At 43.5% G+C, this 14,429-nt stretch overlaps 1 protein-coding gene across 1 annotated transcript in view; it reads left to right on the top strand.

The window, feature by feature from the left end:
- Positions 1–14,429, top strand: part of TONSL (tonsoku like, DNA repair protein) — a 612,770-nt gene that overhangs the window by 570,625 nt on the left and 27,716 nt on the right. Inside the window, exon 25 of the mRNA XM_069621801.1 lies at positions 1,305–1,438. Within this exon, the coding sequence (XP_069477902.1) occupies positions 1,305–1,438 (134 nt within the window). The remainder of the gene's footprint in view (positions 1–1,304; positions 1,439–14,429) is intronic.

The following is a 14,429-nucleotide window of genomic DNA, read 5'->3' on the forward strand; positions in this document are numbered from 1 at the left end:
GTCCTTGACGGACAGCTAGCCGGCCAATCGCCTAAGAGTGCATTTTTGTCTCCTAGGAGACTACGCACAGGGAGTTTCGGGAACCTCCCTCGCTTCCTGCCTCCGCCAGACACCTTGGAGCCAGAGGCAGGCTTCACTCGTGGATCCCGCCAAAGACAAAATGAACAAAGGGACCAAACCTGGTTTGGCACGCAGAGTAAATCTCAAGAAGGACCTTTCCACAAACAAATGGCAAAAAAAGAAGTCCGAGGCCCTTTTGACAAAAATTGCACCCTTGGGCTCTTTACTGCAGCTGCGAACGCAGTCCGCGGTAAAAGCACACCACGGTAGTTAAAAGTAAACCACTGCCACTAGCCATTCATCGAGGAAAGGGTAACATAAAAATGTTACATGATAAACTAGACAAAGGGCTAAGTAACCCCTCCAGCACCCTATTGCAAGATAGTGTGTGCTGAGTCTAGAAAGTTACAAATGTAAGTAAAGTCAAGTTCACTTTACTGCTCTTGGAAACAGTAGTTTATCCAAGAAAAAGTATTTAAACCTTTTGGGAAATCTGAAAGACTTCCCTGGGCCACTGCACTGAAGGTGTTGTGTGACACAATGTAAAGATGATGCCTATGGAGTTTGTCAGGCTCCATACTTAACAAAGAACCACAGAGTTCAAATCACATTAAAAATACATGGAACAAAGGGTCTCGCTCTCTCCAGGTTAAAATGAAAAGTCTTAAAATCCAGCAAAGTTGCAGTGGGTCTCTAAGGTAGAGAGGAATTGGCACATTTCTGAGAAGTCTCCCTAACACCCGTACTCTGTGTACTCTACATACTATCTGTGGAGAATTCCTGGAAGCACTATTCCGAACTTAATCTTTCAGGACAGGAAGGAGTGTGGTTTTTATTTTTCATTTGTCCGTGGCACAATGTGGGAGCCAGGGACTGCAAAGAGTGCTTATTCACTTCAGTGGTCACACGGCATTATTGCAGCCTCCCCGAGGCTCTAAGGTTTGGACCAGTTGCAATACATAACTAGCCCCCAAGCATTCAATTACACTGCAATACTGGGGCCTAAGACCCTGGGGTTGATTAACCACTTATTATGGTTGTGCTTTAATGACGCCCTTTCATTATGTTGCTAGAGTTTAACATTTAGTGTGAGTCCCTGGAATCAGTGTGGCTGACTAAACACTGCTGTGTTACTGAATTACAATGCCCAGAAACCTCATGTTGAAGTGTCTTAAGTTTGTATTTTTATTTACTCTTACAATGTATCAATCTAATTCTCTGCTCTTTTTCCCCTGTTTCCCCAGAGGCCTTTTGCTGTGCCCGTCATTGGTCTCCTTGGATTTGTCTGGGAACCCTGGCATTGGACTTCTCGGCTTGGAACTGCTGCTTTCGGCTGTCAGGGAACGGAACTCTGGCCTCAAATACCTAAATCTTGCAGGTGAGTGTGTGTGTGTGTGTGTGTACATCTTAACATTCTAATTGTGAGCTTTCATGTGCACTGTCATCTGCAATGCAGAGTCCAGGGAAATGCTGTTTTTTTCTGAGATGGCTTTAGCAGGTCTGTGGAACGTAGATCCACTGCTTGCCGTGTGCTGTATTTGAGATATTTTTATTGCATGGACTTTTTCCAGAGGCTGCAAAGTGCTGCACGTATAGAGCAAGGAAATATGGTACAGACAATCAAGGTTATTTACAATCCTATTGAGGTGGAGAGAAGACCGTCTTTTTATCACTTATAATGCAGTAATTCCCAGTGGTGAATGTCTTCAATGTCTCCAAGACTGGTGTATATGTTTTATGCAGTGATGGGTTGAGCTCCAAACTGAATCAAAGGTAAGAAAAAACAGTGATTATAAAGCCAAGGTAATTCCCAGAGTCTGGGGTTCAGGCTGAGAAGGCCTTACGCTGTGCCTTTTCTTGCTTACATTTCTGGATCTCACACCTATCCATGGTTCGGTTAGAGTGTGGATTCCATGTAGAATGAGTGTTGATCAGCAAGATAGTTGGAATTTTTGTGATCAGACTTAAGAGAAAATGCAGTGCATTTTAAATAGGATGCAGACCTATGTGGGGAGCCAGTTTACACCAAACAGGATTTTCTTTTTACCCTAAATAGGTGGGTTGCTGCATGTAACTCCGCTTTGTGGTGTGATAGTGTGCTCTGTGGTAGATCTGAAATGAGGTTTACTGTGTTATATGCATGAGAGTATAAGGGGCTTGAACCATAGGCTGTAAACTGGTTGTGTTAAATAACTCTTATTATGTGAATGTAATGTCACCTTCATGAGGATCTTCTTTCTAAACACTAACCATAGAATATCACTGTTTATCAGAGGGATCCCAGAACACATGCTGTTAGAAATATTTATTACACAGTCGGCCAGCCATTGCCAGTATCCAAGTTACTGTCACTGATTTTGCATTTCCTTTATGTAGGAACGATTTGGAGCAGTACCCTTTGGGTGCACTACAACAACCTTGACCTCCTGGTAATAGGAACCCAACCTTTGGTATAAGTCTGTACTACACCGGTTGGTAGTGTGGCTGAGCAGCCAGGCTTATCTCAAGAGGGGTCAATGTGAGCAGTAGGGTTATTAAACAGAGATTCACAATGACAAGTATCCAAATAAACACTTAAACTCAAGGTTTCTTGATTAAACAATTATTAATTTAACAGTCAGCTTGAGTAAGCCTTCTTCAGAAGGGCCAAATATAATAGTAACACAAATGCACTTCAAAATACACACTCTTAGTTTCTCTAAATCAGCAAGTACCCATTTGGGATGGCACACAGACCCTTCCTACACCCTTAGGTGACTTAAATAGCTAAGACACTGTGGACATTAATATATCACTGTTACAGTTAGCGCAATACTGAGATGAGTGTTAAAGTAAAGAGGTTTCAGAATAAAAACAAGCGATCACACAAATATTCTGAAGCAGGTAATTACTTTTGAACGCCCCAATGCAAAGTAAATTAACCCTTTCCTGAAGGGAAGGTCAGACACATGCAGAGGAGAGAAGAGTCATTCAGGGAGCCAGGCCAGCCAATGGCAATTGTGCAAAAGTCTAAGTGAGCTGAAGCACGTCTTGCACAATGTTTTAGAAGTCTTTGTAGAAAAAGTAGAATCAAAGTAGGGTCACAAGCTAGGAGGCTTGTGAGAGGTAGAAGATGCAAGCAACTCAACAGAAGCAACCAAGACAAGTCTCAACTGAGATCAAGTAAGGTGACGACGACAACAAGAAGTAAATTCTCTTAGACTGTACAGTACCTTTGGTTAGAAGAAATGGTTCCAGCTGGCTTCTGTTCCTGTGTGGCTCTGCAGATCCTTTTGTTCCTGTGCCTCAGTCGTGAGGACAAGAGGGAGGGCTTCTGGGGACTCCTGCAACGGGACGGTTGGCGATAAAAGGACCAACTTCTATTCAGCCGCACTTTGTAGTTTCAGCTCCTCGCATCTCAGAAAATAGCACCACTGCACACTCTCCGATACCACACTGGGCTTTCCTCGCATCAGTGTCCAGCAATCTATTGATGTGGCTCAGGCTTGGTCAGTCCTGCTTACTGCCAGTCGGGAGGATCTTCCACAAGCTTGGGTCTGACTTAAAAGTGACGCACTCCATTTGGTGTTCCTCTCCCCGGCACTTAGGTTCCAGCAGCAGCAGTGGAAGTACAGCCAGCTCCCAGAGGATGTCCAAACGGGTTCACTTTGAAGTTGATTGGTCCCACCAACTCAAGGGGAGAAGTCGTCCTTGCAGGTCTTATCTAGTCGAAGCGAACTCGGAGCTTCAGAGCAGCAGCAGGGCTTCACCGGGCAAAGCAACGGTCCAGGAGTTGCAGCATGCGTCTCTTTTCTTCTTCGGATTCCTTCGTCCAGTGGTCGAATCTGACTTCCAAGCCAAAAAGCCTCGCCTTTTATGCAGGTTTCTCCCATCATTCCATCCTAGCTGTCAATCACAGAGCACTGTGGCTGTCATTGCCCGACAGCCAGCCGGTCAATCGCCTTTGGGTGCATTCCTGTAACCAAGGGGATTAAGCACAGGGAGTTTCTGGTCCCGTCCTCACTTCCTGCCACTGCGAGACATACTGGAGCCAGAGGCGAGCTTCACTCGTGAATCCCGCCAAAGACAAAACCTGGTTTGGTGCGCAGAGAAAATCTCAAGAAGGACCTTTCCAGCAAGAAATGGCGAAAAAAGATGATCTGGGCCATCTTGACAAAATACCTTACTGCAGCTGCGAACACAGCCCGCGGTAAAAACACACAATGGTAGTAAAAAGTAAACCACTGCCACCCGCCGTTAATTGTAGAAAGGGTAACATAAAATTGTTACATGAGAAACTAAACAAAGGGTATACTAAGTAACCCCTCCAGCACCCTATTGTAAGATAGTGTGTGCTGGGTCTAGAAAGTTACAATTGTAAGTAAAGTCACTTTCACTTTACTGATCTTGGAAATAGTAGTTTATCCAAGAGAAGGTATTTAAACCTTTGGGGGATCTAAGAGACCTCCCTGAGCCACTGCAGTGAAGGTGCTGTGTGCCACAATGCAAAGATGATGCTTATGGAGTTTGTCAGATTCCAAAACCAAAAAGAAACGGTGTTAAATTACAGAGAATTACATGTTTGGGAGTATAGCTTAGCGGCAAAGTGCTTACCTTGAAAGCAAGACGACACGGAGCAACACAGGTTCGATCCCCGGGTCCACGCTTACAAACCTCTGGGTACTAAGCGTGTTATAAATAGCCCATAATATATATATATATGATGAGGGAGTGAGAAAAATATCTCACTCTCTCCAGGTTGAGAATTCTTCCTAACACTTTAAAATTGCGAACTTAAAGTAAATGCAAAAAATAGGAACAATACAAGTCACTTGCACTTTAAGCACAAGGAAATTGAGGAACCCAACAATGCACCACAGTGACCGGCCTTCGTTCATTTCTCCGCACTCTAAATCCCTGAACACTGCTGGCTTTAGCCTGTTATTTAATTCAAATGTTTTCTTTTTGTCAAGTACTTCTAAATTACTTGCCATGTGTTGTCGTTTTCTGGCTTTTTTTAATGTTTATGTTTAAGATAGCCGGTCCAGGAGTTGCAGCAGGCATCCACTTCAAGCTCTTCTTTGTTTCCTTCGTCCAGTGGTTGACTCTGCCTTCCAAGCCAAAAGACTCTCCTTTTATTCAGTTCTCTCCCATTCATTCCAGCCTAGCTGTCACCCACCCAGCAGAGTGGCTGTCCTTGCCTGCTATTCAGCCAGCCAATCACCACAGAGTGCATTTGGGTCTCCTAGGAGATTAAGCACGGGGAGTTTCGGGCACCTCCCTTACTTCCTGCCTACCCCAGACACTCTGGAGCCAGAGCAGGGTTTCACTCAGAAACCCTGCCAAAGGCGAAATTAACAAAGAGACCAAACCTGGTTTGGCGCGCAGAGAAAATCTCTAGAAGGACCTTTCCACAAAGACATGGCAAAAAAAGACAATGGACCATTTTGTCAAAGATGGCTCTGCCCGTTTTGAAAAAGATGGCTCCCGTGGTTGCTTCACCGGAGGCTGCGAACAGCCGCGGTATGGTAGGTCAAAACAAAACCACTGCCACCAGCCATTCTGTGGGGGAAGGGTAATGTAAAAATGTTAGATGAGGATCTAGACACAGGGGATACTAAGTATTGTAAGATAGTGTGTGCTTGTTCTAGAAAGTTACAACGGTAAGTAAAGTCAGTTTCATTTTACTGCTTTGGGAAACAGTAGTTTATCCCAGACAAGGTATTGAAACCTTGGGAAATCTGGAAGACTTCTCTGTGTCACTGTACTGAAGGTGCTTTGAGACACAATTGTAAACGATGATGCCTATGGAGTTTGTTAGATTCCATAACCAAAAGAAATAAACACAGAAAACACACTGAGTTGAAAAGTTCAAAGTCCCAAAGTGTAGCAAAAGAGCTGGAGGTCTCTAAGGTGGGAGGAATTGGCACATTTCTGAGTTTTCCCCCTAACATACATCCCCTCTAAAAAGTAAGTTAGTTTACTTGCTTTGTACTGTGTTTCACTCTTCTAAAAATTAATTGAGTTGGTATTGTTTTATTATTCTGAAACTGAATGAGTTTAAAAGCTTACTAATAGGATTTACTCACCTTGAATAGCTGCTTCTCTTCCAAACGTGTAACTTGTTCTGCTTAGTGCATATATACAATAGTCTTAGAGTTCCTACCTATCCTAGATTTGTATACTGCCCATATGAAAAGTATCTAGGTCCTTACTTACCTTGAACTGCTGATTGCCTTTCTTAAAGGTCTGCTGGAGTTCTTACTTAGCTTAGAATTGTATTCCACACTTCTAAAAAGTGTCATTGGTAAACTGCCTATTCCTGAGTTGTAGTTTAGATACCAATAGGTTTTTCTTACCCTGAATAGCTGCTGCCATTCTTGAAGTGTAACATTGAGTTGTGTTTACCGTGAATTGCTTAATACATTCTAAAACAGTCTCACTGAGTTCTTACTTATCCAGGAGTAGCTGTCTGCACCTCTGGAAAGTACTAGTTATTTGCTGTGAACTGTGTTCTAAAAAGTTATCTGGTGTAACAATATGCATTCTTAACCGAAGAAAGGTTACATATTGTTAGGACAGTTGTTTTAAAGTCCTACCAAGACTTATCTGAGGCAGTGCATAAGCTCCACTCTTAGTATAATGATGTCCCACCTGAGAATGTGGTAGCATGGACAGAGCTGTAGCTTGCTATCAAGACATTGTAGCATACATATGGTCCACAGAAACACTAAAACACTATGTATTGTAAAAATAAAGGGTGTATTTAAATACAAGTAGGCCCAGATAAATCTTGGGAAAACAAGTATTATAACATATATAAAAACAATCATAAAAAACCAACTCAATACCTATTGTATGTAAACCAAGGTATAACCTTATTTAGAGGAGCCAGAAGCATGTCAAGGTGAGTCAAACCTAAGGTTATACATTCACGATGGTAATCTATTATACTTGTGGATTAAGACCAGGTTAGATATACTTTTAGAATACAATCAGTATGTAGTTAACACTAGTAGTCATGCAGAGACACTCGGTTATGAAATCACATATTAATCCAACCCTGTTACAAGTATACGACTTGCAACATTACTTTTTAGAACTCAGTTCAGAGCTAGTAAATCAACTCATACTTTCTGGAGGGGCGCTCGAGCGACTCAAATATAATTATGAACACTCAACTATTTTAGAATGCACTAAGCAAATCAGGGAAAGCAATAACCTATTACACTTTAAGAAAGACACAATGTATTTTCCAGGTAGGTATGTAATGGACCTATTTTCTTTTTCATTTTCTTATGTTTTATTGGCTGACCATGTTTCCAACCTTTAATATATACCAGGTTAAGCCTGCTTAACTTTAGTCTTTAGTCAATAAGTCTATTAGTCTCTCCACCATTAGGGCCTTCGAATGCAGACTTCAGACCTGTATGTCTATCAACAGGGATTCTACACATTTTAATATGTCAATGGTCCGCCCAATTTTGTCCACTGTTAGTAGTCTCTCCCAGTATTCTTCTTCCCGGGTCGAGTCTCAACACAACATAGCCCCCCCATAGCTTTTTCTCTTCGTTCCCTCAGATAAGGACAATTCACAATCAAGTGTGTGATCGTTTCTAGGGAATCCAGATCTTTGCAGAAGTGCCAGCTTGCATCTAGTACTTTAATTTTATTTCTGAATAGCTGCATCTCTCTCTCGGGCAGAATATTTAATCTGCAGCTCATCAGTAGATCCCTGTAGTGGGAAGAAGGGAATTCTGTCACATACAGCGGTGGATCGTTTAATGTTTTTCGTTCTCATAAAATATGAGGGCAGAGGTTGTTTCTTTTCATTTGTAGGGTTTCGTCCCAGTCCTTTTCTTGGAGGATCCTTTTTGCCTTGTTTGGATTTACCTTTAGTGTTTCAATCTTAATATTCTGAGTCTCTAGGAAGTTTTTTACACCTTCCTTTGTTGTCCCAGAGTTCAATAACATCTCAAAAGGTGCAGGCGGTGAATCTAGAACACATTTTCGAAAGCGGGAGATGGTTTTCCGCATTACTGTTGATGCAAGTGATTGAGTCTTAGTTTGTGTCTTATTGTGAATACAGACAAAGAATTTGGCAGTCTAAGGATCTTTCGCCAAAAAAAGGCTTCACAGTCTTCCCATATTTCCCAAGAGAGATTTAGGAGTGCCTTAGCTCCGTACGTTAGGATCAGTACCACCTTTTGTTTATAAAAGGTGAGCGTAGGAATCAAAGAATAGGTTCCATAATGCTGATGCAGGGCTCGCCCCTGGTATGTTAGTTTCAATTGTCTTTCCCGGATCAACAAATATGGACCCTGTTCATTGATATTTTTGTTTAACCGTACTCCCAAATAGATTATTGATTCCACCACTTCCAACCGTTGGCTATTGATGGCTCAATTAAAGGTTTTCTTCATTATCTGTTTTCCACTTGCTGATTTCATTACCAGGATCATTGACTTCTATGTTTATCTTCATGTTGTTCTCATCCAGGTAGTTTTTGAATTCGTCTCTGGAGTCCTGTTGCAGTTTGATCGATAAACACCACATCATTCGCATATAGGATCCATGAAATTTCACCTTCTTCCATTTCACCTTTTTTTGGGAGTCAATTATATCATCCAAATAAAGGGCAAACAAGAACGGTGCCAAGGCACATCCTTGTTTGATCCCCTTAAAGTTGTGGGTCTTCTCAGTTAAGGAACCCTCTTTCGATGTTTGAACTTGGATGGTCATATCCATGTACAGGGCTTGAATGGCTTCTAGCAGATCCTCTGGGCATTTCAATTTTTTTAACTTCAACCATAATAGTTCACGGCTAATTTCATCAAACGCCTGCTCTAGGTCTATAAAACCCAGGTAGATGTTTCCTTTAGTTTCCAGGGCTCTCTGTTTTAGCAGGTCCAGCATAAACAGGTTCAATGACGTGCCCACCCCACTTATAAAGCTGTTTGCCGTTTATCCAGGATGTCGGCCTTAAGGGCCCATCTTTTAATATCACGGAAAATAATTGATGCAAACAGTTTTCCAATGGAATAGAGTAGACAAATCGGTCTATAATTCCGAGGGTCACCACGATCCCCCTTTTTAAGATCGGCACAATTATCGCCTCCTTCCAGGATAATGGTACAGTCCTGGTTCTTATTATTTGCTGAAATAATATTAGATCGGACCAATCTTCACAGTTTTTCTTCAGCATATAGTTAGAAATGCCATCATGCCCAGCTGCCCTAGAGGAACTACGTTTTTTAATCATCCAGGATATTTTGGCGCAATCAAACTCAATTGACCATGGCTTCAGGTTCGCCCTCTTTTCATTGCTGTTTACCACTGAATTCATCTTGAACAGGTTCGTATAGTGTTTGATCCACCGTTCCTCCGACACTTGGTTGGCAGCAATCGCCGATTGGAAATCATCTCCCTTGTTTATAATATCCCAGACACTCCTTGCATTTCCTGTCCGAACCGCTGCCAGCATTATCCTATTGGTACATAGCTATCTGCTACCTAATAGCTAGTTGTACCCAGAATACTTTTAAGAATGGTATAATACAGTGTCTAAGGTAAGTAAGAACTTTATGAAACTATTTTAGAATAGCACCAAGGCAATTCAGGGAAGCACAACATACACACTCACCCGGCGAGTCTGCTCTCGTTGCCTCTGCACCCCTCTACAAGAATTGGATAATTCTGTGGCTGGGGCTTCAAGAGACTTTCGACCACACTGGCAAGTCGGCTTTTACTCTGAAAGCAGCTTTGCATTTTGCTTGCATGAAAACGTTTTTATTCTCTGCATTTGCTTTTAAACACATTTCCTTTTATGGGCTCTGTGATTGGACTCAGACCATTGGCAGCGGGTGACTGAAAGCCTGTACTGTTTCACCTTTTATTTTGCAATCAGCATGCTTTCATCCTATATTTTATTTTCTTCCCGTTGATTTCTCTAAATATGAATAGTTTTTTCTTTCCTTGAGTTGCCGCTAATTGCATGCAAGGTTGCCTAGCCTCCTGATGTGTGCAGGGCTCATCGTGCTAGCGTGCCTGTTATCTTTTTTTACAAACACACGCTCACCTGGCGAGTCTGCTCTCGCTGCCTCTGAATCCTTCCACACGGATTGGCTCCTGCCAACACCATGTGTGGTATTAGTATCTCACAGTTCAGGAGGCACAGCGGTCAGGTTCAGCGGAAGCGCCTTGCCTGCACCTAATGTCGGCCAAAGTCAGCCCATCTGCGCCCATCCGTGCTACGGACGGGCCCTGCACGATAACCTCTCCTCAAAAGCCTAAGTACTATTCTCGCAAGGAGCCGACTCATGTCGCCTCTCCTAACACAATTTATCCTGGGGACTGGTTCGGTCTGACTACCCTGTCTTTAATGTTGGTGATCCTTCATCATTATCTCTGCAAGTTAAATGCTTATTAGTCAATTTGTGATCTCTGGTAGTGCACGCTACAGACTGTTATGATCTTTTACAGGACTTGTCTCCTGATTTAGTGTTTGACACAGAGACATGGCTTAAGAGTTCATCCGCTGCTCTTCTGAGTCATGCTCTACCAAAGGAATGTAGTATTATTGGACTAGGTAGAACCCCTCCTTGGGTAGGCGTGGCATTGCTCTTATATACCGCAAGGTTTGTTCCTTTTCTATGCTAGCCTTCACTCACACTTTGAATATGGAGTGTTGTCTTCTACGCATGCAATTTTCAGCATCTGCACAGTGCATGCATTATTAGTCAATAGACCACCTGGCTATGATGCCGGTTTTGTGACTGACTTTGTGGCTTTGCTCACTGATCTTAGACTGCAGTACTCTTCTTTTATTGTGTTGGGGTTTTTTAATGTTCACCTTAATGATGGTAAGGATATATCTGCAACCAATTTGACCTTCTGTATGACTAATCTCAATCTTCTGCAGCTGATTGTCGGTCCTACTCACGCGCTAGGTAACACCTTAGATCTTTTATTCACCCTCTCTTCGCTTCTATTGGCCTACCCTAGGTTCTCAGCTCTATGGACAGATCATTTGATACTGCCTTTTGCGATTAATGTTGAACCTAAGTTATGGCCTTTAGCCTTACCTCGTCCCCCATCACGGTGCTGGTTTAGCATCTCTCCCGCAACAGTTACAGCCAGTCTTGCGGAAGCCCGGTCTGTAGGTCCTTCTGGCGATCTGGAATCTCTGGCAAATTATCTCCAATCTACAGCCAATCTTTTAGCTCCGCTGAAAGTTTATAAACCTTGGGTCCGTCCCTCAGAGCTTTGTTTCTCAGAGGAACTAGTTTTCCTCTACCAGCAGCGCAGACAGGCCGTGTGCCAATGGTGCCCTGCTAACTGCCCTCAAGCTTGCTTAGCCTTTTGTAAGGCCACGTCAATTTATCAACTTGCCATTTTTAAGGCAAAACAAATTCATTTTTCAGCACGTATTGAATCCGCTGTTAATTCCCCCCAGGAACTGTTTAAACTGGTATTTGTGCCTCCGAGATAGGTGGATGAGGAGGGTCTGCTATGCTTACCCCTGATCCCTCCACCTGCGATGTAGTAATACACCAATGGGTGTTGTACTGCGTGATATTGGTCTGCAGAACCAGCCTAAGGACCAGAGTAGCATTCAGGGCATTGTGGAAAACATTCAGTCTGTGACCCTGTGCTGTTCGCTTTTCATAGAGGAACTGTATCTGGACTTTACCTGATGGAAAGCAAGCAAGAGAAGATTTGCATATTCTTTGTTCCAGCACAGCCCGATCTTTGGCAACGCGGAGTGACTGCGGAACAGCTGACCGCATACGGATAGATTCCTATATCGAGCTCCATGCCACAAACCTTGCCGGCTTTCACTAGCCATAATAAAGACTATCATGGAATTACCCGAAATGGAGGCTTCACCAATAATGGCATAATGAAGGAATAGCCAATCGGATTTGAGAATTCAAACCCTGATGAACCCCATCAGGATTGAGATTAGGAGCCACACTCCAGTCCAGGTAACATAAAAGGAAACATAAAGGGAAAACTCAGTGAATGGGAGAATCATGGAGGAGGCAGACTCTCAGCTAGCCATGCTCCCTTCACACGAGGGGAGGCTTCTGAAGCACTGAACCAGGAAAAGTGTACTTCCTGGAAGAATTAAATGTTAGACAGAAACCTGAAAAATCCAGACTTGAAACAGCGCTGATCTGGAGGTCCTGGAAGGAGATGCTGACCAAAATGCTTTGAAAACACTTCCCAGGAGGTGGATGACCAAAGTGTTAGGTCATTCACAAGCAGCAGTAAAGTAAAAGGGAGAGAAACTTGACCACTGGAAGGAGGCTGATATATTATCAGTATCACGTTGATTTGTCCTAAAACATTTTTTTAAAGTAAGTTCCAACGCCAATTATAAAAAAAAACTCACTGAAATATATAGGAGGGGTAGGGGGATACGAGACGTTGGGAGGGGTTGAGGAAGGGAAATAGCAGGTCCTTGGGGGTGCAGATGGGAGTTTGTGACCCAAATAAAAAAATTACTTCTTTGAGTTTTTTCAAAGTAATATTGGCGAAGAAAAATACTTCGAAAAAATGCTTGTCGGGAAACTGACATGGAACCACATTATCAGGTGCCTGGTAAAGGGCCCTTATGAGTGTGGGAGAAATTCTCATCACTATTGTTGTGAATGCTGAGAGAAAACCAAATGGCTGGAAGGGACCTGTTAATCCTGACTGGTAGAGACGTGTTATGAATCCCGATAAACCTGAGGGCGGAGAGATACCTGCTTTAACCCCTGAGAAACTCGAGGGCTGGAGAAAGCCCACAAGTGGGTCTCACAAGGCTTGGGAAGTCCCGGCGATGATTGAATCATGAAGCCTGAAACCTGATAAAGGCCTTATTCCATTTATTTATTTTATTTTTTCATTTGTATAGTGCGCATCAAGGTGCTTTTACCAGTTACATGTGCCCCGTGGAGGGCGAAGACATAGGTACACATACATTGATTCATGACATTACATTACATATTCAGGTACAGTTACAGGTATACAGCATTGGTGGTCAATAGGAGTGGGAAGGATTTGTGCTAGGACGAATAACCAGGTTTTCAGTGCCTTGCGGAAGACCGAGTAGGATTCTTCCGCTCTCAAGGCGGGTGGGAGGGAGTTCCAGTATTTGGCAGCAAGGACTGGGAAGCTGGATCCTCTAGCTTTGGTGCGTTTGAACTTGGGTTGGACCAACATTTGGGCGTAAGAGATTCTAGTGAGCCATCCGGATTGGACTTTGGCAATGTTCTGAACTAAGCAGGGTGGGGCTACATTTGCGATACACTTGTGGGCGATGGCTAGCATCTTCAATATGATTGTATATGATTCTTTGATGGGTAGCCAGTGTGCAGCTCCTTGGGGCAGCTGAGATGTGTTCGGACCTAGGGATTTTGAGGGCAGCCCGTAGGGCATTGTTCTGGATAGTTTGAAGTTTTTTTATGTTGCATTTGGATGTGCCGGCGAAAAGCACGCTGCAGTAGTATAGCCTGGTGCCGAACACTGCCCGGGCGATTAGACAGTTATCACTGGATATGAAGGGCCTGGCGGCATTAGGCAGTTTCGTTGAGTAGGCTGCTGCGGAGGAGGCGGAATTTACTTGCCGAGTTAGGGAAGAGTGTTGCATCGAGGTGGACTCCTACAGTTTATACTGAGGATGAGACAGGAATTGAGGATCCATCGATGTTGAAGGTGGCATATTGAGGGTCCAGGCTTTTTAGGGCAGCTGTCGGCCCAACAGTGGGAAGCTCAGTTTTCTTATCGTTGAGACAGAGGCCATGAGTCGCCATCCATGCTTGAACAGTGGCATAGATTGTGCTGAGAGTGGAGGAGTCTTCAAGATAGGATCCTGTGAGTGGGAGGAGAATCTGCATATCGTCGGCATAGTTAGTGTAAGCTATGCCCAGGGAGTCCATGTGATCAAAGAGGGGATTAGTGAAAATATTATAGAGCGTGGGTGGACGCATGAACCTTTAGGGATCCTGCAGCTGATAGGGGAGGGTGTGGTGCAAGCATTTTCAGAGAAGACTTTCATCACTCTCCCTTAGAGGAAGGATGCTATCTAGGTAGCAGCTTCTGCGAAGAATGCAGCGGAAGAAGTAAGATGGTGACATAGATGTTGTGATCGTCAAGGTCGAAGGCCGCAGGCAAGTCAAGGATTCATGGCCATTGTTCCTTTTATTTCTTGCGGCATCTAACTGGATTTTCAAGTCGAGAAGGGCAGACTCTAGATTAGTGGGTGGGTGCCTAGAATTTGGTTAGTTTTTAGGTGAGATGGAATTTGTTAGTAGGCAGCTCTGTCGAGGGTTTTAAAGGAGGAAGGGCAACGTGGTAATAGGCCGATAGTTGTTGGCAGTGGTGGGATGAAGCGCAGGTTT

Source organism: Ambystoma mexicanum, chromosome 5q (genome assembly GCF_040938575.1).
Source record: "Ambystoma mexicanum isolate Mex_15411 chromosome 5q, UKY_AmexF1_1, whole genome shotgun sequence".
Classification (NCBI taxonomy): domain Eukaryota; kingdom Metazoa; phylum Chordata; class Amphibia; order Caudata; family Ambystomatidae; genus Ambystoma; species Ambystoma mexicanum.